General features: G+C 38.2%; 2 protein-coding genes and 1 pseudogene across 2 annotated transcripts; 1 reads left to right on the forward strand and 2 right to left on the reverse strand.

Moving 5' to 3' along the window:
- Positions 1-10401: 10401 nt before the first annotated feature.
- LOC112170813 lies at positions 10402-17331 on the reverse strand (annotated as a pseudogene).
- A 1712-nt stretch (positions 17332-19043) lies between these two features.
- LOC112173920 (RNA polymerase II C-terminal domain phosphatase-like 4) lies at positions 19044-20933 on the forward strand. Its single transcript, XM_024311607.2, has one exon. The coding sequence runs from the start codon at positions 19418-19420 to the stop codon at positions 20660-20662; it is 1245 nt and encodes a 414-aa protein (XP_024167375.1). The 5' UTR covers positions 19044-19417; the 3' UTR covers positions 20663-20933.
- A 2053-nt stretch (positions 20934-22986) lies between these two features.
- LOC112170815 (UDP-glucose flavonoid 3-O-glucosyltransferase 7) lies at positions 22987-24525 on the reverse strand. Its single transcript, XM_024308105.1, has 2 exons — positions 24519-24525; positions 22987-24257 (listed from the first exon to the last, which is right to left on the reverse strand). The coding sequence occupies exons 1-2, from the start codon at positions 24523-24525 to the stop codon at positions 22987-22989; spliced, it is 1278 nt and encodes a 425-aa protein (XP_024163873.1).
- Positions 24526-26763: the final 2238 nt, after the last annotated feature.

The following is a 26763-nucleotide window of genomic DNA, read 5'->3' on the forward strand; positions in this document are numbered from 1 at the left end:
TCAGATATGATCCTCCCCCTGGTTCAGTAATCCAGACAGCAAGGAAATAACTCCTACAGATTGGGATGATGATGACAAATCACCCACTCAGGAAAATGTTCCAGAAGAATGTAAACCTTTCATTCCAACGGAACAAGCTCAAGAAAATGAGCCTCACCAATCGAAAGTCGTCTCTACAAGTAGATACAGCAACTACATAGAGATCGGACTCAAGTTCCCTGATCACAGGAAATATCATCTACATGCTTTTGTAGATAATGGATCAGGTTTTACTGTTGCAAAGAGATTTGCAATTCCAGAAGAACTCTGGAACGAAGACAAGAAAAAGTCAGCTACTGGTGTTACATTCGATGGAAGCCATCTCACCATGAAGAAAGTAGCAAAAAATGTTCATATCACCATTGGTGGAGGAACATTTGTCATCCAGAATGTTTGGCAATCTGAAGGCCAAGGATCTGATTTCTTGTTGGGCAATGATTTTATTCTCCAACAACGATTCATTCAGGATGAAGAAGCAATAGGCTTCAGAAAAGGAGAACGGGTGTTCTGGGCTGACCGCCTCCCACATGCATTCAGTGTGACCGGTCCCGGTTTTACTACTCAGTATCAGAGATCGCAACAGAATAGTGGTGATCTTACCCCCTACAAACCCAAATTTCAACCCATACTCCAAATCAAACAACAAGAAGAACTGCTTGTTGAAGAATCTTCAGAAGAAGAAGAAGAAGCTAGTAAAGATGAAGAAGCTAGTTTCATCCACGAGCACAACCTCAAGCACTTTCAGAACAAGCTTGAGTCTCAACAAACTCCCACTCTTGACAAAATCAAGAAACTACTCGAGCAGAATGTGGATACAAATCCTCAGAAGTTTTGGGAAAAAGACCCAGTGGTCTGTGAATTGAGATTGCATGACATGAATGCTATCTGCCATGTCAAAGCCATTCCTCAGTACAAAGAGGAAGATCAAAAAGAATTCAGAAGTGATATTGAAGATCTCCTGAAGAAGAGATTAATTCAACCTTCCACTAGCCCTCATCATGCTCCAGCATTCTACGTGAGAAATCATGCAGAGAATCTAAGAGGAAAAGCTAGAATGGTTATTGACTATAGAGATGTCAATAAGAAGACTGTCAAAGACGGATATCAGATCGCTCAAGTCAGAGTCCTGATCAACCAGCTCAGAGGAGCTAAAGTCTTTTCGAAATTCGATGCAAAGTCGGGTTTCTGGCAGGTCAAGATGCATCCTGAGAGTGTACCTCTCACTGCATTTGGAACACCACAAGGTCATTACGAGTGGCTAGTAATGCCTTTTGGTCTCAAGCAAGCTCCCTCAATCTTTCAAAGAAAGATGGACAACATCTTCAAGCATGTAGCGGAGTTCTGCGTCGTCTACATAGATGACATCCTGGTCTTCTCCAAAAACAGAGAAGAACACATGAAGCACCTCCACGAGGTAGCAAAGCTGATAGTCCAGCATGGAATTATCCTAGGTGAGAAGAAAATCTTCTTTATCCTCGATGAAGTTGATTTCCTAGGAATAAACATCAAGAATGGAGTCATAAAGCTCCAACCTCACATCCTTGAAAAGATCTGGAAGTTCCCAGACAAAATTCCTGATGCTAAGAGTCTAGAGAGATTCCTTGGTGTCATAAATTATGGGAGAGATTTCATCCCTAGAATCTCAGGGTTAACAGCAATGTTATCTCCCAAGACAAGTTCCAAAAGGAAATGGAACTTCACAGAAGACGATGAAAAGATCGTGAAGCAGATAAAAAACCTCTGCAAGAACCTCCCTCCTCTTCAACAACCAGAAGAGAATGATGAAATTATCCTCCAAACAGATGCGAGTGATAATTACTGGTCCGGTGTTGTTCTGGCGAGAGCGCCTGGAACTAACATTGAAAAGATCTGCAAATTTTGTAGTGGCAAGTTCAGCCCTGCAGAACTGAATTATCCCACAGGGGAAAAAGAAATTTTAGCTGTCAAGAAAACAATTTTAAATTCTCCAGCTTATCTGGGAAAAACCTTTACTGTCCGCACCGATTGTGCTAGAGTAAAGAATTTTAAAAATTTTAAACTTGACAAAGCTGCTGATAGAGGAAGATTAGCCAACTGGCAATTGTTTCTTAACCAATATGATTACACTGTTGAATTAATTGCAGGAAACAAGAACTATCTTCCAGACGCATTGACCAGAGAACTGGCAATGTTCAGCCAAAGAGAAGACGACGAAGGTCGTAATCCCAGAAGCAGAAGGACTGGGAAAGAACAGGAATCTGAAGAAGATCCAAAAGAAACCAAGGAGAAAATCCTTAAAAGGTTTCTGCTAAGCTCAAAAGGCTTGGCCTCAACTGATCAATCCCAGGGTAAAGGATTGGCTAGCCCGTCTCAAACGGCAGACGGTAAAGGCACATCAAGACCGTTGACGGCTGCTGCTTTGCCAAAAAGCAGACCAACTCCTAGTGGAGTTATAAATGTTTTTAATTATGAATTAAGAACTTTTGATACTCCTGTGTTCAGAACTGGCAGGAGACTAGCGTATCACCAGAAGGCAATCCTGGACAATCTCTTATTTGCCTTTCAAGAAAGAAGCAGTGGATTAATGTTCCCAGCTTTGTTTGCATTAGCTGAAGAACTCTACGAGAATGGTAGACCACAAGGTGAAGAGCTTCATACACAGCAGAGTGCTGTAAGGAAAGAAAAACTATCCTTCCTTGAAAGTCCAGAAAGTGCTAGGGTCCCTATCATAGCACTCAATGAATCAGATTGGTATGAATTCCATAATCTGATAGGAAGGCACAATCCTGAAAACCTAGTTCCTCCAACCCTCTTTATTGTCTCAGGACCATATGTTGGAAGATACCTGGTAAATGTTCAGAGTGAACATCCTCAAGAACACAAGCTATGGCTTGTTGAAAATGGTTTTGTCCATAATTTATGGACCAAAACTAATGATGATCTAAGAGGCTTGCCGCCTATTATTGTCAACACGGTCAAGAACATCAGAAAAGACAACTGTATGCTTCGTCTGAAGTTCAGATCCACACCTCCTGAATGGATCCAGAAGACAGATGGTGAAGTTGAATATATTCCTCCATATCATTATGTGAGAATTATTCAAAGAAGATATCTTCAACCAGCCTGTGTAGCATACAACGGCCAACCAAATTCTAGCATTCCCTGGATGAAGGCCATGGCTCTTGACTACATCAAAAAGATCATCTCTGAAGACATCAACAACACATTCCTGGCAGCAGGAGAAAAGACAATTATCACTGCTTACGATCATCCTGACGTAGTCAGCAGCGATATATTCCTATCTCTAACCAAGAAAGAGATAGACTCGACAATGGCATGCATGCGTTGGGTGGAAAAACTTGAAAATGACAACCACTACAAGATGTATGTTGATACAGACGTCGAGGATAATGCAACAACAACTCGCATGGCCCAGACAGACAACAACTCCTTTGTCTTTGGCCACCATTCTGAAACGGACGAGAACATGTGAAGCTACAGGTGAAGAATCAGCACCAAAATAGCAACTGTAGAACTTTAGACTTTTCTAAAGCTACTTTTGCTTTTTCCTTTTCAAAAAGAAAAGGTTAAGTGAAAAACATTTCACTTTTTCCTTTTGCTTTTCCCTGACCGACCTCCACCAGCAGGAGCACTACGAAAAGCAGAAGTCACGGAGTTGTCCTGTACATTTTTGTATTTTGAATTCTAGTTTGAGTTCCGCTCCCTATATAAGGAGCTTCAGCTTCTCTTAGAAGGCATTTGAAAATTTCGATATTAGTCTAGATTCGAAGTTTAGATCAGAAAAAACTCCTCTGATAATAAAATAGTAGAATAGCAGTGTGCTTCCTTTCCTGTTTAGGTGTGAAGTAGTGTGCTTCCAATACAAGTAAGTAACTGTTCTCATTCTTATGGATAGCTAAACAGCTTTTGCTGTTTACCTGAGAATGAGGCTCTGATTGTTTAAAGTTTTATATGTATATTTGAATAAATAAATTCAGATGGATGTTCACCCACTTCTTTAATTTATAAAATGTTTATGTCATTATCTTTACATATTGTAATCATCTTTATCATGCATAGTTTACTATGTCAAAGTTTGAACATTCGAATGCATGCATCCCATGGAAAGCTAAAGTTCTAAAGCCTTACTGTTCAGCCAAAAGAATCAGTTTTAAAACAGAAAAATTAGGACAAGCAGCAGTGATTCCGCCCTGTGAGTAGCCGTTTAGACAGGAAGTCGTTAGGCGAAATGTGGCATGTTGAAGGCTAGTCTTGTTTTTGTTTTAATGTTTTTTGTTGTTTCCTTTTGACTGAATAGAACGGTAGAAGAATCTAAGGTCAACATAGGATACAGATGGCATTTGTTTGTTAAAACTATCCCTGTTAGTCTTTGTCTTTCATCAATAGTGAAATACCAAAGTGTTGGGCAGTTGGGAAAAATACCAAGGATTTTTGGGTATGCGGGAATTACCCCTGAATATATAGCATATATTCATAGTTGAAAACTTGTAATATAAACTAGCAATGGTACCCACGCTTTGCAGCATGGATTTGTTTTTGGTAAAAATTTACAATAATGAAAGATATAATTGAAAAATGGCTTTATTATTGATCAAACTTATAAAATATCATATATTACATTAATAGGAATAATATTTTTGTGAAGAGACGCAAACCGTTCCCGATTGAACTGCTCTAAAAAGTACTTCCATATCATATGATTCCTTCAAGCATTTGATTTCCATCACCACAAACTGTTCTTTGAAAGCAAGGACATGAAATCAAAGTTTGCACCTTCAAAGAAAATAGTTGACAATAAAAGCCATAGTTTCTGGTAAAGCAATAATAAACGATTAGGGTCTGCATCTTCACATTGAAATTTAAACACAAAATGGGATTCAAATTTGCTCACCACCAAAAATATTGGTGGTGATACCACCACTCAATATAAAACTGTCATGTGTTATAAAACACTAGCATTTATCCATACATGCTCTGCATGTGCAAGTTATTATTATTATTATTATTTTTTCTGAAATAAAAAAGAAAAGAGTTGATTATTACAGAGAAAATATAATGGGAGAGAGAAAAGTAGGTTGTGGGTATTTTTAAATTTTTTTTTTAATAAAAGTACATTTTGTAAATGTCTCAATTATCCTTGTGATTTAATTCATTCTCAATTTATTAATTTTCTAGGTCAATTTTGTCAAAATTTTCAATTTTGACTGACAAATGCTCTTCTCTTAATAATAGTATAGATATAGATAATTATGTTGTAAATATTATTATCTATAAGGATGTCCATGTAATTACTCATTAGTTATGTACTTTGATGTAAACTCTATCTCTATATAAAGGAGGCTAATGAGACTGAATGAGAACACTTCTACTTCCTCCCTACTATTCTCTCTCCATATTCTCTCTACTTTATAACACGTTATCAGCACGCTTTACTCTCTTTTTTTTTTCCTGAAAACTCTATGATGATCTACGAGTTTTATTGTGCAACATTGTTGCTCTTAACTATAACTCATGATCTATGATTTTATTTATAATCTATGTCAATTAGGTATATCAGGGTTTATGAAGATATACAACATCATATATATCTAGCCGATGTTTGTTAATTACTAAATTGCACGGACACTATTCCTTATATATGCTATATATGCGTTTTCTTTCACTGGATTCCATTATGAGATAATAGGAATCGCAGCCCACTTTGCCCTTAATCAAATCTTATAATCATAAATGGGTGCCATTGATTCCTGTTTCATATATGTTATTTATCTCTAGCACCATGACATTTCGTTTCTTTTGTTTTTGTTTTCAAGTCTGATACGTCTTCTATGAGTATTATCATGTTTATTTTTATATAATATATAACTTGATAATCATGCAGAACAGACTTGTTCTCTCTATCACATATATATATATTTCAATACTACAGCATATCAATTATTTAATTTTTTTTGTTTTTGTTACCCACATGATCATTATCTTTCTTTCTTTCGCACTGGTTAATGATCACGATTAGGACTTGGGATGTTTGATACCATTAAGATTCTGTTTGTTGACCTCCATAATGTCTCTAACTCATGTTAATTGGTTACATAAGTATGCATCAGTTTTCTTTTGCCTATTTCGTTCTCTATTTTTTTTACTGGGCCATTCAATATGAAATAAAATCTCTATTTTTTTCTTCCTTTCGTATTGGATAATTATGCCATGCATGAGTTCAGTTCTACATATAGAAGGAATCGCAGCTTTTATATGGCCACATCCCTTAGTGGTTGCACAATCTCAACTCCTCTTCTGGGTAGAGAAAATATGACATTAACACTGCAGATATCATATAGCCCGGCTACGGTAAGACCATTCCAGACCAAGGTATGTCAATCTCTAAGGAAGAAGGGAAGAGAGGAAATATGAAAGTAACGTTCCTCGTTGAGTTCCCTACTTCTCTAACACAGGAGCAAAGATTGGATGTTGTTACTATTTTAGAAGACTCTTAAATGAAAAAGTGCCTCTGTCAGAAGCTCTCATGGCACAATGGATAGAACCCAATACCTCATTGTAAAATGAAATCAGAGTATGTGTTTTTTTAGTTTTTTCTTACGTTTAAGTTCTGGAGTTTGATTTTCTCTTCTTACCATCTATTAGACAATTGAATATAATTAATCCATATTTACATGTGGTTTGAATTTAAAGAGCCAGAAGGAATTTACATGTGAAATGAAGCTCTTTAGAGTTTATACAATTACGAGGGCCAGAAGATCCTCAGAGCTATACAATCGAATTTATAAACTCATCTTAATCCCCAATTATAAGAGGGCCTGAAGTTCCTCTAATTTTTTTTTCAATAATGGGGTTCAAACCACCTCTAGAAGTTGTAGTTCGAGGATGGACACTAAGTCAATGCCAGAAGCCTCTTGACTATACATTTTTTTATAAAAAGAATTTGTCCAGAAGACAATATTGCTTTCTTGTGCAATTTGAAGAGAGATAGAAGATTTTCATGAACCAGACCAGAAGTTCTGTGTATTCTCTTCATTACTGGAACAAGAAGTTTCCATTATTATTTTATTTATTTTCTTGCATTCTATTAATTTCTTTTCTTTCGTTAAGTATTTTTTTTGTTAATCATACGGACCAACAGTCCTATACCTCGAACATATGAATTTTGAGTGTAATATTTTTGAACCAGAAGTTCAAAATTTCATAGCAGAACTTGAAGTTCTAATAGTAAAACTCAAACTCGAAGCTTTGAGTATAAAATATAAATTAGTTAAAACTGAACTTGAAGCTTCACTTTAGTCACCTCGAGCCTAAAGTTTCGAGCACTAAATTTATTTGAACCCGAAGTTTAAATTATGAAATCTTAGAACTTGCAGTTCATAGAAAAAATATTCGAACCAGAAGCTTCGATTACACATATAATTCATTCATAGTTTATTTGACTTTATGTTAACTCGAACTAGAAGTTTCGAGTAAATTTTCAGATGTCAATTGATACATTCTTCTTTATGCTTGCTTAAAGCATTCCACCTTAGAACCTGAAGTTCTAATTGTGCAGACTCAAGCCTTAAGTTTCGAATGGATATATAGACAATTTATCATAAAGTTTTAATCTGGGTCAACCTCAAGCCTGAAGATTTGAGGGGATTATTTTGACACCAATTTAAAAGTAAGCAGATATTTAACCGTTGGTTTATGACAAATGAGTATGAGTATACCCCAAATTTGTGATCGTGAATTTTTGTACTTAAAAGAGATTAGAACATGTAGTTCCTTGATCCTTAATTACATGTGGACTTGAAGTTCCTCAATGATCATACTGACTGGATGAGCACCTGAAGTTTCTCACTTATAAGTTATGGTCATGAAGCTTAAACTTGACATTTCGAATATATCATTTTGGCTAGAAGTTCGAAATGCATTTGATGTTAATCTACATCAAACAATAATACAATAATTGAACGTCATGTTTTAACTGTAGAACACAGACCAGAAGCTTCGTGTATAACCTATGAGATCCACCGTTCAATTCTTACAAATTTGTTTTGTGTCATCTTCAAACTTATGTTTTGAATGACTTTCAAGCAATGCAATTTTATCCATGGTGTCCAGAAAACATTATTAAGGCTTATGCTTATGAGACTAATATAACAATCATCTCAGATCTTACATATCTGATTGATGGCTCCAGAAGAGCACATATTATTGTCTCTTTGCATCCTGCGTCTCCAATATTACCAGGATGTATAACCTCTCCCTCTCATGGATCTCATTGATAAGAAAGCTGATTGACATGACTATTCCATGAAATGCCACCAGAAGTGGATCATGGGAAGAGAGAAACCATGAGTCAATGTAAATACTGCCCTAACATCCACACATGTGAGAAAATTGTAAATTAGGCTTGTGTCGCGGTACACTATATGGTGGATGATTATCAAACCACTTTTGAAAGGGCACTGGTCAAATTAAAGTGCATTGACTAATAAGAATATTGAGATTCATTTCACATGCCTGATGTCTTTTGCTTACAATAAGCAAGTTGTAAGCATTATTATTCTCTCTTTGCATCCTGCTTCAGCATCTAGCTTGGAAAAAATTGGGATTTCTTGTTATCTTGATTTCATCTGGGGATTAGGAATCACGAAAGATTCTGAGTCAGTTGACAACTTCCTGTGAGGTTGATATATCATCACACTCAATGAAGCACACAAGGGGAAGAAACCAGTTCCATGAAAATATAGCCTTGGAATTCCAAACTTAGCAGCAACATCGGTAGCAACTAGCAAAATGAAAGAAAGCATCAGCAACAAGGCAATGAGGACGATGTCCGTCTAAAATTTGCTCGAGCTGTGGTTCAAGCAAACTGGCGGCAGTGAAGAACTTTCCTTCCATCTCTGGTGTTGTAACTAACTCAGCCTTCTCACATTCTCGTGGCAACCCTACTTCGACAAATGGGAACTTGATGAGAACAAGTTCAATTTCATGATCAAACTCCGAACTTTTGGTTCTTTGAGTTGCTTTGGAAAAGAATGGTGCATTCAGTGGAGTGGTTATTATGGTGGATTTGACACCATGAGAAGAAAATAGTTTGGCTATATTTGCAAGGGGTATGCTATGGCCTTGAGCGTTGTATGGAAAGGAAAAGATGTCAAGCTGCTTACAGGATTTAGTTTCCAAGGGGCTGCTCTACACTAACTGTGATAAAGGCGGCAAAGAATTGAAGATGATAATGAAGAAAAACAAGTAGTGTCGGCTAAGGGCTTAATTGCTACACCGAATACATAATTAGAGGCATAGTCTCATCTGGAGGCAATGCAGAATGGTAGGTTTGCATCCTACTGACATATCTAACGTCTTGTACACTTTACAGTTTTTATTTTAATATGTTCAGCATTCTATTGGCTTTGTTAGTTTAGTGCAGTATAACATTATGTTAAGTGGAGCGAATATGATCATGAGCAAGAATAGTTTAATATAACTAATTCTGTTAAGTGAGCAAAATTGTTCTTACCTTCAATGAGTTTCAGGTCCCGAAACAATGCCATTCTCACACAACCACAGTGAGAAGGACTTTGTCAATAATATATGTGTCTAGTGTGTCCTGTACTTCATGTTCAGTTTGATGCTCGTATATATACATATAGAAATAATGCATGGTTGTCTTTTTGCTTAGTTGGAAATTAACTAAACAAAACATCGGTTTATGGTATACTGTGAGCTCGATTATGTTACTTTCTAAAGAAGCAGTTACATGTAGATATGAAATCTTTTCAGAAGACAAATATAATGGCAAGAAACTAATGCAGACAGCTAGGTTGTCGATCTATATGTCTAGCTTTGGCTTGGACATTGAGCTCTTGCATAGGCATGATGAAAGTACTAGTGTTGTTGAAGGAGAAGCAGTAGGGAACTTCTTGTGCTCCTGGCAGGCCATGCTATAAGTTTTATAATGAGCCAATTCTTTATAAGCTGCCTGTACTTCATCGACATCTTCACCTCCACCATTACTCTTTAAGTCTTTATCTGTCTTTGAAGAGGTCGAACTGATCGAGTAGCAGGACTTGTACTATTCTTGAGATTGAAATATTGTGGATGAGGGTAGAGGAAATCATTGGGAAAGTAGTATTGGAGGCCAGACATGTAAAGGCCCTTTACTTCTGTTATTAGTTTGCCTTTATGCATGAGTGATATGAGGCTATTCAGTTGCTTCTCAAATATTTTGCTTCTCCATCTTATGCATCTTTAGGTGTTTATTAGTTAACACCATCAAATTAGCTAGAAAACATAAACCATCAAGTAGTAATAGGAAACACAATCAACATAGTCACTGGAAACATAATCAAACTAGGAAACGTAATATTATCACAGGATAATGTTTCTCAAGAACATCACAGTGGTTTTCCGAGCAAACTGAAATTGGAATAAAACTTCACAGGACCTGAAATCTTCAATTACAGCATTTATATCCTAGAAAAGATGAGCCACCTTCTTGAACAGCCCTTGTTGCCATCTCACCATGCGCTTTGGCTTTGCTTCTGATTTTTTCAGCTTCACCATCCACCATGATTCTAGTCAAAGCCTTTTCTATGGCTTTCCTTTTCACACTAGCTTCTCTCTTCACACTATCCTCCTCAAATGTCGACCACTTTTGAGCACCAACAACAACCCCAATCCCAAGTATCTGAGTCACCAACTTCTCATTGTAAAACTACTTCGCAGACACCAGCCAAGTGATCACTGGCACCCCAGCAGACACTGCTTCAAAGATAGAGTTCCATCCACAATGAGTCACAAACCCTCCAATAGCTGCGCGCTCAAGAATCGCTACTTGGGGAGACCAACCTCTTATAATCACTCCCTTACCTTCCGTTCTCTGCTCAAACCTTTTTGGCAACCACTCTTCTTTTTCTTTCTTTTCTTTCTTCACAACCCAAATGAACTCCTGCCCACAGTTAGATATCACAAGATTCAGAGAATGAATTTTCTGATATATTATTACACCCATTCTGTGGTGTATATAAACCAATTACAATCGTACTACAACTATTGTGTACTACTGTACTACACAATATATACAAGGTAAGTAGTTATAACAATATATTCCCTTGTAATCTATTCCTAATAGGGATAGATGACTCACAATAACACTTCCCCTCAAGTTGGCGCATATACAACAACCATGCCCAACTTGCTTAGTGAATCATAAAAGGCCTTCCTGGAAACTCCTTTGGTAAGTACATTTGCAAGTTGCTCTTCGGTTGGAACAAAAGGAAAGCTAATGATTTTGGCATCTAGCTTCTCCTTTATAAAGTGACGATCATGCTGTACTGGATTTTGTGATATGTCAATAGCTGCCTTGTTGTCACAATACAATTGCATGGAATTTTTTAGTATGAAACCCAGATCACGTAACAGATTTCTCAGCCACAACAATTCACACACTCCATGAGCCATACCTCTATACTCGGCCTCAGCACTAGAACATGCCACAACTTTCTGTTTCTTACTCTTCCATGTAACCAAATTACATCCCACAAAGGTAAAGTAACCTGATGTCGACCTCCTGTCTATGATATTTCCAGCCCAATCTGCATCTGTGAAGCCACAAACCTCAAGAATATTGTTCTGTTTAGAAAATAGTACTCCCCTTCCTGGAGCTGACTTCAAGTACTTCAGAATTCGCATAACAGCATCCATGTGACTCTCACTCGGATTATGCATGAACTGACTCACCACGCTTACTGCATACGCAACATCTGGTCTGGTATGAGCCAAATAAATCAAGCGCCCAACTAACCTCTGCTAGCGAGCTCGATCAATAGGTACCTGATCTAGATACTCAGCTAAACCATGGTTCTGCTCAATAGGAGTGTCAATAGGTCTGCAATCCAACAAACCTGTCTCTGTCAGCAAGTCAAGAACATACTTTCTCTAGCACAAATAGATTCCTTCTCTCCCCCTAGCTACCTCAATTCCTAAGAAGTACTTAAGTTCATCTCAAACTCAGAGGCTAGCTGTCTCTGCAGTCTATCCATCTCAACAGTGTCATTACCAGTGATTACCATATCATCCACATGGATAATTAGAGCTGTTACCTTCCCCTGTTGATGCTTGGGAAACAAGGTATGGTCCGAGTTGCTCTGCCTGTAACCAACCATCCGCATGAACTGTGAAAATCTTCCAAACTAAGCACGAGGTGACTGTTTGAGACCATACAGAGACTTTCTCAATTTACATACAAACTCACCAGGAGAAGCAACTACATACCCTGGTGGAAGGCTCATGTATACTTCCTCGGCTAACTCTCTATGAAGAAATGCATTCTTGTCATCAAATTGTCGGAGTGGCTAGTTTAAACTAGCAGCGAACGAGAGCAGAACCCGAATAATATTCATCTTGGCAATAGGAGCAAAAGTTTCATCATAGTCTATACCATACGTCTGAGTAAATCCCTTTGCTACAAGACGTGCTTTGTATCGATTCACTGATCCATCTGCATTATGCTTCACGGTAAACACCCAACGACAGCCTACAGCCTTCTTGCCTTGTGGTGGAGGCACAAGTTGCCAAGTACTGTTCTTCTGCAACGCCTCCATCTCTTCATCCATAGCCTTCCTCCACTTTGGATCCCCCAACGCATCCTGCACTTTGTTAGGTACTGATACAACAGATATTTGATTCACAAATGATTCATATGACTTAGACAACCTCCTAGTGGACATATAATTGGCTACTGGCCGGATATGTTGATTTGGCAGTAAGAGTAGATTCATATCTTTTGGCTGATTGACCTCGAGTGGTCCTATGTGGTAACACATATTGCTCAACATTAGACTGACTACTACTAGTATCAGTGGATGGACATACCTCAAATAGATGATCTTCAGTACCAAGAAGCTCTGGGTCAGGGGTAGAAGCGATGGCAGGAGGGGCAGTTGTGTCTTCAACCTCATTTGGGACTATGGGAACTGATGCTTCTGCTGCTGGAGGCGGCGAGCTAATAGTTTCAACCGGATCCGTCAAAATACCTCCAGGTTGTGTGGCTTTTCCTTTTCCCTCTGATTCCTTCCCCTCTCCATGATATAGCTCTTCAAAATATGAATTCTCCCCATGAAGAGCGGTATCTGAAGAGGAGAAATAACTCATGTCTTCAAAGAAAGTAACATCCATAGTGACATAATACTTTCTGGTGGTTGGATGATAGCACTTGTACCCCTTCTGATGACCTCCGTAGCCAACAAACACACACTTAAGGGCCTGGGCATCTAACTTAGACCTCTGATTTTGGGGTACATGGACAAAGGCAACACAACCAAAAACACGAGCTGGAAGATTGTGAAAGGATGGTAAGGAGACATGAGAGGCGAGAACCTCAAATGGAATTTTGCCCTGAAGGACACTGGATGGAAGACGATTGATAAGATGAGAGGAAGCATGGATAGCATTGCCCCAAAGATACTTAGGCATATGAGCACTAAAAAGAAGGGCACGAGCCATATCAAGTAAATGACGGTTTTTCTGTTCGGACACTCCATTCTGTTCTGGTGTTTGTGGACACGTGGTTTGGTGAACAATCCCATGGAGTTTAAAAAACTCTTGGAACACATGATTAACATACTCCCCCCCCCCCCTAATTGTCAGAATGAAGGACTTTAATGGTGCTATGATATTGTGTTTGAACAAGATTACGAAAGGTTTGAAAAGCGGGGAAGACTTCATCTTTGGTTTTAAGAAGAGCAACCCATGACAATCTCGTATAATCATCAATAAATAACACAAAATATCGCATACCCGATACAGTAGGCTCTCTAGAAGGTCCCCAAACATTAGAATGAATCAACTCAAAAGGAATAACACTTTTATGAGAAATACTAGGAGAATAAGTAGCACGATGACTCTTGGCCAAAACACATGTTTCACAATGTAAAACTGACTCATTCATACCAATAAACAGAGTAGGCATGGTTTTCTTCATAAGACTAAAAGATGGATGCCCTAAACGGCGATGCCACAACCAAATCTCACTTAGCTTATCAGAAGTCAAAGTCAAAGCGGTTCGGGATTGTGCTCCTGGTTTCTCTCCTGCGTATGTCTGATCCAGATGGAACAACCTGCCCCTCAGATACCCCTGACCGACTATCTCCCTGGTGAGAAGATCCTGAAAAATCACATACATAGGATAAAAGGTTACAGAGCATTTAGACTCAGTGTTCAATTGTGGGACAGATATCAAGTGATGAGATAAGTCAGGCACATATAACACATTATGAAGTTCTAAAGTGGGAGTAATACGCACGGACCCTAACCCTAACACAGGAAAAGCCTCACCATTGGCATTGGTGACATAGGACACTGATGGGGAAGACAATTCAGTAAAATATGATTTGTCATAAGTCATATGATCGGAGGCACCAAGATCAATAATCCATGTATCAGAACCAACAAAGTTAGAAACTTTTAAAGCCATACCAATTTTACCTCGACCAGCTATAGAGGCTGTAGGGGTAGCTCCACCTGTTGTATGATGATCTTGGCCAGCTACTCCATAGAAATCCGGTTCTTGGACCAAGTGAACCGCAACTGCTTTCCCCTTAGGGCGATAACCTTGCTTTTTAGGTTTAAGGTGTGGGTTCAACTTCCAACAAGTCTCCCGAACATGCCCAAGATCGTTGCAATAAGAACATTGAGGACGAGGACGGTTGGTGAAGCCTTGTGGGAAACCTTGCTGATGAAGCGGGGCTTAACTCTGTTGCTGAAGGAAAGGTGCAGGTGACTTGGCTTGAATGGCTAGGCTAGATACTTCAACCTGTACATGTTTGACACTTTCCTATTGAGACTCATCCTTGCGGATGTATGTAAAAGCTGTGTTCAAACTAGGAGGGTCTGTCATTCTAAGCAATTCTCCCTTGGCACTGCTATGCTTCTCATCAAGCCCTCTCAGGAAGACATGAATCCTTTCTAGTTCCTTCTCCTTCTGGTACCACACAAGATCTTCCTGATTCTTGATCTTGCAAGGACGCTTCTGATCAATTTCTGCCCATACATTCTTCAGCTTGGTAAAATACACAGCTACTGGTTGCCCATTTTGTTGCATACTAGTAGCCTTACACATCAATTCATGAACCTGTATAAAATCAGACTCATTGGTATACAGATCTCCCAATGTCTTCCATATTGTTTCAGCAGTTTCACACTGTTCTACCAACTGTAAAACATCTTCAGTCATGGCTTTGAACAGGAGAGCCATCACAGATCCATCATCATCCTCCCACTTAGCATAGGCATCCACATCTTCCTCACTAGGAGTTTTGATTGTTCCATTCACATGCCCCATCTTGTGTATGCCACGAAGATGGACAGACATAATCTTCTTCCATGTTCGGAAATTGGTACCATTGAGTTTTGGACCACCAAAAGAACCACCATCTGAACTTCGAACAGAAACCTCAATCTTTTGGATCTCATTCATCTTAGAACTCTGTGCTTCACTATCATCTCCACCCATTGCAACAAGACAGCAGGAAAATCACACAATCACAAAGTATGCAGCAGAATAAAAGGGACAAGAAGATTCCAAAAAATAATTAACGTGCAGATTTGAATTTATTTTTTTTATTTTTTTTTGGAACCTGTTACGGGTTGACTTGTTGCTGGTAATCAAGGGAGACTGAAGGACGCCGGAGACTGAAGGATCGAATAGAGGAAGCCGGAGACTGAAGAATCGAATAGACAACCGGACTGGGTTGTTCTCAGAGGTTCGGCGGACAGAAGCAGTCGGCTAGGATGACGGGCTGGTGATCCGGGCGACGGAAGCAAGGGACGGGTCGGGTTACGCGAACTGGGTGGCGCCACAAACTGGTATGAACGGAGCGACCAGCATTCGGGAAGCAGCGCTCGAAACTGGAGATCTAGAGAGCTGGGTCTTCGGACGACGGCGTCTTCAGACGCGAAGTCCATCTGGGCAGCTGGGTATTCGGACGCGAAATCGATTTGGCTGAGTTAAAGCTCGTCTGATTCCGCTTTGACTGTTTTGACGTCCGAGTTGAAGCCTTGGTCTGATAGAAGTCGGTCCCTCAAAAGGAGACAAAGACTAGGCTCGGCTTAAAGGCAGAAAACGACAAAACAACCCTAGGGGTTTGGTTTTGTATCAACTCAACTCCTCGGATTGAGGAAAAATTGGACAGCTAAAGAGACAAAGTCCTCTCTGATCTTTGCTCTGATACCAAGTCAGATATCACAAGATTCAGAGAATGAATTTTCTGATATATTATTACAATCGTAAATGAATCTTTGCTCTGTGGTGTATATAAACCAATTACAATCGTACTACAACTATTGTGTACTACTGTACTACACAATATATACAAGGTAAGTAGTTATAACAATATATTCCCTTGTAGTCTATTCCTAATAGGGATAGATGACTCACACTAACACCCACTAGCCTCAAGCCCTACTGCAATTTCTAGAAGCTGAGAATCACTGAAATTGGTCATGCTGCCAAAACATATGTAAATGACTGAACTGGGTTTCTTAGAATTTAGCCAATTGAAGCAGTCATTTTCTTCATCAACTGCTGCCTTGTTGAACAAGGAAACTGGGCCAATATGCCACGCTTCCCTTCCAAAAATATTCCTGTAATGATCTGCATAATTTGATTCGAGTTCATAGAAGCTGTTAACAATAACACCATAGCTCTTTTTTTCACTCTCTATGGATGCTTTGACCAATTTGGTGAATTATGTCTCAACATTTTGATTGAAGAAAGCTGGTACTTGGTTTCTTGTCATCTTGATCTTATCTGGTAAATTAGGAATGACAAAAGATTCTGAATCGATGAAACCTTCTTGTGAGGTTGATACAATAACAGGTTTAGTGAAGCACACATTGGGAAAAAAACAGTTCCATGAAAGATCAGCCTCGGAATACCTAACTTGGCAGCAACATCAGTAGCCCAAGCAAAGAAAGTATCTGTAACAAGGCAGTGAGGTCGATGTTGGTCCGGAATTTTCTCAATTTGTGGTTGAAGCAGAGTGGTAGCTTTAAAGAACTTCTCCTTCATTTCTGGGGTTGTGGTCAAATTTGGCCTTTCAATTCCCTCAGGCAATCCAACCTCAATAGATGGGAATTTGATGATAAGAAGTTTGATATCAAAACCAGAACTTTGGATTGGTTTAGAAAATAGTGGTGCATTGAGGGAGGTGGTTATTATGGTGGTTCTTACGCATGTGAAGCAAATAGCTTGGATATGTTTATGAGGGGTATAGTATGGCCTTGACTCATATATGGAAAGAAAAAAATTTGAAGCTGTTGATGGGATTTAGTTTCCATTGGGTCAACTATCAGGAGCAAACGCAGTGGTGATGGAGAAGAAGGTTAGAAGTGACTTCAATAATGCAAAGATTAGTTATTGTAAAGGTATACTTGGGTGGCAAGGCATTGTTGTTGTTGGCTACGAAATAAACGAGTTTAGTATGCAGTGAAATATTAGAAAAGACCAAGATTGATGAGTGATTGACAAGCATAAACGCGTATTAAGGAAAGGCAAATTGGCATGATGGCATCTTCTCTTCAATTTCATATAGGCTCACGAGTCAGGTCATTTGCTCACAATAACAGATATTTTAGTATTTTGCTAAGGAATGATTTTGAGTTATTTTTGACAGGTTCAATTGTCCCAAAATTGTTTATTTTTGGATTCGTTGAAGACCGGATAATTCTATGTAAGAAAAGTGATAAAGAATGATATAATTCATAAGTGATAGTTTACCACTAATTGCATTGAGCCGTTTTAAATAAAATCTAACACCTAATAAGTGATTAACTTTAGACAATATCGGTGAGGTATTAATCATGTAATGATTCTTTTCACATGCAACATCCAATTTTCACCTCAATAGGTATTAATTTTTGTCTTGTTGTGGCTTTTTGAATGTTCAAATTTAATACAACACATTCAAACCATTTGTGATATTTTTACTATTGATTAACCGATCTAGTTATTTTATACTATCTTTGTGCTATATGTAAATCATAAAACTCATCTTTGTTGTTTTTATCTTAATCAAAGACATGTACGTTGCCTCACTGTGAAACTTGCCTAGTGATCTACCTAACAAGGTCATGGCCAATCTGCCCAATCCTTTGTCCCAAATAATTCACTTCTTGCAAATCAAGATGCTAAAATCTCACATTACTAAAACTTAAAAAATACATTAGTTCTTATAAACTCTACGCCAAATTTTGTAATCGAGAAATCTTTGTGTGAGTTTGTAATTGAGTAAGAATAACAGCCAGAATATGATGTTCATAAAGCTAAGTTCTGTTGGGGTGATTTGGAAAATGAAGAACCTTTTGGTAATCATACATATGCTCAGGTTGAGTTAAGTCCTCTGTGTTCCTGGTTTGATGAGGGTGAAGCAACTGTGGAAGATGAGAATCTTCTTAAGTCTCTCCCAAAATCTCACAATAAAAAATTGAAGTCCAAAAGAGATTCACGAGACCCTTACCCTACCCGCAATCGGACGCCTGTTGTGCGTCTTGATCTTTGATTCAACCGGCTTTGCTTAATCATGCTTATGTTTTGGTTGTCTTTCCGTTTTGTTATTTCTTCTAAAGGGTATTGGCTTCATGTCCCCCCCTTTGGTACTATTTTTTTATTTAATAAATTATTTTAATTGCCAAAAAAAAAAAAGTAAGAATAACAGCCACAATGTAATGCATCAACTATAAGTTAAAAAAAACATACAGCGTTATTTGATAAAATCATTTCTAATCTCTCATTTTGTTAAAAGTTCCAGTTAAGAAGAGGGGGAAGAAAATTTGGAATATTGTCATAAAAAAGAAAAAAGAAAAAAAAGAAATACAGGTGTAAGTAAATTGCAAAAATGGCCTTAAAAATATAAATACCAATTGTAAGTAGTTCCAGTTGCAAATAATAAAAAGAAATGGGGTCAGTAGTAAAATACGCGACGCGTTCCTAGTCCCAATATGACAAGGATTTACTCTGGCCTCGCCTATATAACTACCTCTTTCCTTTTCTCCTCACTCCTCTGCAATCCTAATTTCTCATTTCCCCAGAAAACCCCTAATTTTTCCCCGCGGCGGAACCCTAACCCATCGTCCTTGGTTCGCTCTACTCTTTCAATTCGCCGTATTCTCATCTTCGGAATACAATTGACGACGATCTCAAGCCGCGCTGAACCGAACGAAGAAGATCAGAGACTACGACGACGGCGGCGGCACAAGGCTTCTTCTTTCCTTGTTTTCTTTCACATTCACTGTGTATGTATTTGATTCAATTTTCTCTGCTCTCTTGTGAAATAGTGAACCCCTGATTTCCATTTGCCATAAATAAATTCAATTTTTCTTGAATATCATGATGAGTGTGGCTACTGTGTCTCCGATTTTACATAATATTGATAACCTTGTTGGGTATCTTAAGAGGGGACGAGGGTTAGATTCTGATTACAGTGACCTAGGGTTGATAGATCAGAGGGCAAAGAGGCTTAAGGTAGAGACTGATGTGGGTATTTCAGAAGAGGCTGGATTTGCTTTTGATGAAAAACCCAGGTTTTCTAAAGTGAGATATGGGTATATACCCAAAGGGTTAGCGCTTGGGGATGATGAGATTGATCGATTACGCAACGAAAACACTAGGAATCTATTGTTGAACCATAAGAAACTTCATCTGGTTCTTGATCTAGACCACACCCTGCTGAATACCACTTTCCTTGATGAGATGTCACCCGAAGAAGAATATCTGAAGACCCAAACCCAGTCTGATCATTCTCTGCAGTATGTTCACGTTGTTGACACTCCCAGTAGGCAATTGATGACCAAGTTGAGGCCTTATATTAGGACGTTTTTAGTGCAAGCCAGTCAAATGTTTGAGCTGTCCATATACACAATGGGTAATCGAGATTATGCGCTAGAAATGGCCAAGCTGCTTGATCCAGGAAATCTTATCTTTGGTGGTAGAGTCATGTCGCGTGATGATAGCCCAGAAACAAATAGAAAGAGTCTAGATGTCCTGCTTGCCCGAGATTCTGCTGTTGTGATCCTTGATGATAGGAAAAATGTATGGACAAATGACAACAGGGACAATGTAATAGTGATGCCTAGGTATCATTTCTTTAGATCTAGTTATCAAAAGTCTGGCCTCAGTAAGGGTAAGCCTTATTCTGAGTTGAAGACTGATGAATGTGATCGTTATGGAGGAGCTTATCTTGCAAATGTACTTCAACTTCTTGGATATATTCACACCATATTCTTTAATGAAGTTGAGATACAGGGGTGGGATCTTATGTACAGAGATGTGAGGCTTGTCTTGAAAATCCTGAAGAAGGAAGTCTTGAAAGGCTGTAAAATTGTTTTCAGCCATGTATTCCCCTCAAATGTCGAAGCTAATACTCATCCTTTGTGGAAGATGGCGGAGCAGCTGGGCGCTACTTGTTCAACACAAGTCGATCCATCAGTCACGCATGTAGTTGCAGCAAATGCTCGAACACAGAAATCGTGTTGGGCAGTTAAAGAAGGAAAGTTTTTGGTGAATCCCCAATGGATTCATTCTGCAAATTTTATGTGGCAAAAGCAACCTGAAGATAATTTTCCCTGTCATTAGTTCATTACTAACACTGAGCAACTCTTAATTGGACTGTTGCAACTAAACTCTCCAGTTTGCTACACCCTACAAGCAAAAGCCGGTTCCTACAAATGAACATAAAATAGAGAATGAATTGCAAGACCAACACTTGTGGAAGTCTGAGAGAATTTTTGAGTGAAAAAAATTGTAAAATTTCAATCTTATAAAAATCCTTCTCTAGGTTGTAAATTTTGTCTGCTTTGTTCTTGCCTCAACTTTATATTCTCGCCCTAAGAACTTGGTGTACCTATTCATTTCTTTCCAATTTATAAAATCATTTACAAGAACCATGAAAATTGACGTGATAGAAATTATCAAAAGACCAGAAATTTTTATTTACTATCTTGAGCCAATTAAAAATTCAATGAAAGGAAATATATGAAAAAAAAGGAGAAAGAAAAACAAACAACAACAATAAGGGCAATGTCCCATCGCAATAAAATTTGTCGGGACAGGTGCATGCTCCACTATTTTTTTTTTTTGTATTTTTGTATTTTTTTTTTTTGAGATCTTTTGTTAAGTTTATCAAATGAATTCCATTTCCTACGCGAATCAATTTAGTATGTTGAAAATTGAGTGGGAGCAGGTTATGGCATATTTGTGTGATATAAAAAAAGATTCAACTGCTGTGTATAGCATAATCAAAAAAGGAAACTCAGACATTATTGAGAATTTGAACAAACAAATCACGTCAATTTTATTTACTTACTTAAGTGAATAAAGATAGAAAATGAACAAAAAATATATGGAAAAAAATAATAATGGAGGAATGACCTATTGTTAGATATCAAAGTAAATTTCATTTCCGTATATTGGTAAATTCTTTGGATTCTAAATGAGTAGGAGCCAGTTATGACATGATTTGTATTATGCAACTAAAAGTTCTTTATCATATCACATATGAATCATTAAAAGTTATAACTAGCTTGAACTTTATCAAGAATATGAACACCTAAACCACCAATGGTGTCAATTTTATAGACCAAGCAATTGTAAGTTTGTTTACCTTTTTTAGTGGAAAAAAAAAAAAAAAACCATAGGGATATGTCAGAGGTGGTGCAATGCTCCATTCAATTTCAGTTTCTTGATTTCTTGTACTGAGAAGAGGTTCAGAATCAGCACACACTAGCACTGAGAAGTCTAGCTTGAACAAATGTTAGCAATACATAAAGGCAGGGAAATTTGTTCCATGGAAAACAAATCTTTAAATTCCAAATTTTGTAGCAACATAAGTATAGGTCTTGCCACTTAACACGTGTGACTGATACGTATTTGAAAGAACATGAATTATTGATTTCCAGTTTTGGATCTTCTCAACTCGTAGTGACTGATGGAGAGGTTGTTAATTTTGTTGTTTATTTATATGCTTTGGCAGTTTGTGTAACACCACCTGGTGCATTGAGTAAAATATGTCATTTCCATGCTAAGTTCTCATGCAACGAAGTTTGTTTCATATCTTGCACGATTTCTTGATTTGTCTAGTGCCGTCTCGGTTCACTTCTTGTTGAAGGAAAGGCTACAACAATCAGGAGCATGCACTTTGGTTGTACATTTTGAACCTCGCTATGGGCTGACAAACATATTAATCTACTTGGAATCTGTCATTACGGAAAATATACTTCTCTTGTTTCCCAACTACATCTAGTGATCTAGGGACTCTGTTTCTTTATGGATAATATGTTTACATGATTAGTTGTGTGTCTTCAATAAATTTTTTAAACAAAAGCTTTAGGGAAATTGATAAAGTTAAACACGCTCCCGCACATGTGGCGAATTTTCAAGCCGTGGACAACTTTTGGGTGACGTGGAGCCTGTGTGGTCATTAGGCATGCACACGTGGGTAACCCGCTTTGATACCATGATAAAGTAATCTGGGGTTCACATCCAAATCCAATTGGCAATGGATGGAGTGGCCCAAACCCTTATAAACTCATAGGCAAGATCCCATTTTTCCCATGTGGGATGTATATATTCTCAACAGATACTAATTCTTACTTCAATTGGCATCATTTGCTCCCCATTATTATTGTTGTCTTTTGGTTGAAGATTATCACCGTTACATTTATGCTGCCTATACCTCAGTGTTGGATTATGATTGCATTGCCTTGTTATTTTATGACTTATAAGACGTTAAATCATAGTCTTTGCTCTTTTGCATTGATTTGAACTATACAGATTTCATGTAGGATGCCAACAATTTAAATTTCTGGTTGATACAACTTTTGCTTCTCAGAGACCAAAATGTTGGCATTTTGGCTAGAATCAGGTCCCAAGGAACCTCAAGTACTCTTCAATAAGAGCAGTTAATCGGAGAACGATGAACCACCTTCTTCAACAGCCTTGCTTCCTATCTCTCCAAGCTCTTTAACTCTGCTTCTCATTTCCTTTGCTTCATCACCCACCATGATTTCAGTCACAGCATTCTTTATGGCCTCCATCTTCACGTTGGCTTCGCTCTTCAGACTATCGTCCTCAAATGTATCCCATTTTTCAGCCCCAACAACAACCCCAATCCTAAGCAACTGAATCACCAACTTCTCATTGTAGAACTGCTCTGCGGACACAGGCCAGGTGATCATTGGCACCCTAGCAGCCACTCCTTCAAGGATAGAGTTCCACCCACAATGAGTCATAAAGGCCCCAACTGCTTCATGTTCAAGAATTAGTAGTTGGGGAGCCCAGCCTCTTATTATCAATCCCTTATCTTCTAACCTCTGCTCAAATCCTTCATCAGGCAACCACTCTCCTTTAGCATTCTTTTCTTTCCTGACAACCCAAATGAATTGCTGATGAGAAGACTCAAGAGCCAAGGCAATTTCTACAAGTTGAGCATCATTGAAATTGGTAAGGCTTCCAAAATAGATATAAACAACCGAATTGTGTTCCTTAGTATTAAGCCAATCAAAGCATTCATGAACTCCATCAGCAGAGCCTTCCTCTCCCCTTGCTAATTTATCTTCTTCTGCCTTGTTGCATAAAGAAACCGGGCTGATATGCCATGACTTCCTCCCAAACACCTTCCTATAGTGATCTGCATACTCTGGTTCAAGTTCGTAGAAGCTGTTAACAAGAATCCCAAAGCTCCTTTCGTCAACCTCCATAGATGCTTTGACCAGCTTGAAGAGTTCTGTTTTGGAATCCACATTAAGAAAAGCCGGTACTTGGTTTCTTGTGCTCTTGATCTCATGTGGGAGATTAGGAATAACAAAAGATTCTGAATCAGATGAAACATTCTTGTGAGGTTGGTACAACATCACACTCAATGAAGCACACAATGGGAAAAAACCAGCTCCATGAAAGACGAGCCTCGGAATCCTAAACTTGGCAGCAACATTTGTAGCCCAATGAAATACAGCATCTGCAACAAGGCAATGGGGACGATGTTGGTCTAGAATTTGCTCAACCTTTGGTTCAAGCAGAGTGGTAGCTTCCATGAGTTTTCCCTTCATTTCTCGGGTTGTTGCTGAGTTCGAAGTTTCAATACCTTCAGGCAACCCTACTTCAGCTGATGGGAATTGCAAAGAAAATAGCAAGATAGAGACTTGGGTGGCAAGACTTTGTTGTTGGGTTCGAACTGAAACAAGATTGCGCTCAATAAATTATTGAAAACGTGAAGATTATTAGTAATTTATATAGCATAAATGTGAAGATCAAACGGCAAGTTTTGTCTTCGATTAGATAGCTTGCAAATGTCTGCATTACAAAGATATACCAAATTACATATTGCATGCTTCACATGGAGTATGCAATTTGGTATTTAGCATAACTCTCTACAACTTGGTCGCATCTTTATGTCATTTCATTTACTAAATTACCCGTAATACTAAAGACGAACCATACATGTCATGATATTTATACAAATCAAACTAGACCTCTATTTATAGTTAATGAAACATGCATATCCAAAAGTCTTCTGATCCAAGGGTTGAGTGGCAGCTCATGCACCAAGCTCCTTGAACTTATTTGATCCTCCTCCTTGATTGATTCGATCATGGAACTCTAATATTTTTATGTGTTGAAAATGAAATATTTCAAATAATAAAATCTTTACGAATATAAATTACATCTCGTTCTATGTTCTTATCTAGCTCTCAATTATATATATTGCCTAATTATTTTTGAATCTCGTGTTTATAATGGCAACAACTTTTTAATCGGGTGAGTTTATGCGCGTGAAGCAAATAGTTTTGCTATATCGATGAGGGGTAATGTGTGGCCTTGGCCCATAAATGGATCCAAGGATAAAAAATGTGAAGCTGCTGATGAGTTTTGGTTTCCATGGATTAGTTTGGAAGAGAGTATACAGCTCTCTTATGCACAGAGCTTTGAAAATATGAGATTATAACATGGAAAGACTGGGTATTAATAGTGTAATCTTCAGCAACTGCCGTAGCGAAGAAAAATTGCAAGATAAAAACTTGGGTGGCAAGACTTTATTGTTGGGTATGAAACTTTAGACTTTTTTTTTTCAAACAAACTTAGACATGTTTGTCTTTCATAAATTTAGTGGAAACGTTGGCCATTATTTAAGTGATCGATTTAGCATAAACGCATCTTGTTTTTTCATAATTGGCAGGTGCATGTTCCAAATAGAATATAAAATTTAGATTTCAGTGACCATGCAATCATAGCCGAAAGAACACAAGTGGAAGTTTATATGTTATTTAACTTAGAGAAAATGTTACAAACAGTACCCGAACTAAGGCTCATTCTTAACTTCAGTACCCGACTATGCAAAACTATCACTTTGGTACTCCAAGTTTGAAGTCCGACCCAAGAATGGTACACGCCGTCCATCACGGCGTTAACTAGCTAACCACGTGGCATATTTTGAGGGCTCTCATGGTTTGCCACGTAGCAAAGACTTAACGTTGTGATGGACGGCGTGTACCATTCTTGAGTCGAGCTTCAAACTTGGGGTACCAAAGTGATAGTTTTGCATAGTCGGGTACTGAAGTTATGAGTCGGCCTTAGTTCGGGTACTGTTTGTAAAATTTTCTCTTTAACTTAAAAGATTTACCAATAACATGCAAAAGAGTACAGACAAACCACAAGGTTGCATACAGAATTAAAATAGAGACATAAGTGACTGCAACCCCTATCCGAAAGTCCTGAACTCATCTAACTGTCCAGGGGTTGACTGGCCAGCTCATGCTCCAATAAATCGAGAAGGATCAATTATTTGAACAGAGACCTTTTTACGTGCGTGCTTCAATAGTCTGAGGGAGACTTCCGTAGGGCACCCGCACCACGTGACAGTGGGGCGGGCCAATTAGTGTCCAAATATGGAGATATTTTAGGTATTTTACATTAAAAATCAGAGATAGTTTTAGAAAAAAAGAAAAAATTTAAGGTTTTTAATTGGAGGGCTGTGCGGCCCCAACACGTGGCAGCCCCCACGGAAGAATTTTTCCAATAATCTTTGAATCTCTTCATTCTAATTGGTCAATCAACTTCGTTTTCCAATGAATGTTTTTGGTGTAGAGATCTGAAAAATATCTTGGTAGGGACGTAAAGGCAGGACAAAATTCTTCCAAAAGCAGTTATCCTCTTTATCCTATAAATAACGACCCGTTCCCAATTATCGTCACGACATAAGCAGCTACTAATAGCAAACATGACATGCTCATTTCGTCTATGAAATCATAGGGGGCAGGAACCCAGAATATGCAAAACATTAAAGTGAGTATTCGAGATCCCTAATATAGCTACTCGCGAAATGCTCAAAACTAATGAAGGTGGGAGCTGAACTTTCCCACACCATTGCCTTTGTTAATCTGAAAGCTAAACTAAATTCTTTAAAGAAGGATTATAATTAACTTTAGCACGACCCTCTGAGCCAGAATTAACACTCACAATCCAACTTTTACAGAATGCAACTTTAGATTAATCCAACTTCTACGAAAAATAATTTTAGAAAATTCGAATCTTAAAACAGAATGTTTGCACATCTATCGATTGGTTTTTGTAGTGGAAACTGGACTTATGGTTGTTTTACAAAATGACAATTGCAATGTCAGACTGTCTATTTCGCTTATATATGCTATTATTAAGAGAATAGACTGAAATTTTTTACTTTT

Source organism: Rosa chinensis, chromosome 6 (genome assembly GCF_002994745.2).
Source record: "Rosa chinensis cultivar Old Blush chromosome 6, RchiOBHm-V2, whole genome shotgun sequence".
NCBI classification, from domain to species: Eukaryota; Viridiplantae; Streptophyta; class Magnoliopsida; order Rosales; family Rosaceae; genus Rosa; species Rosa chinensis.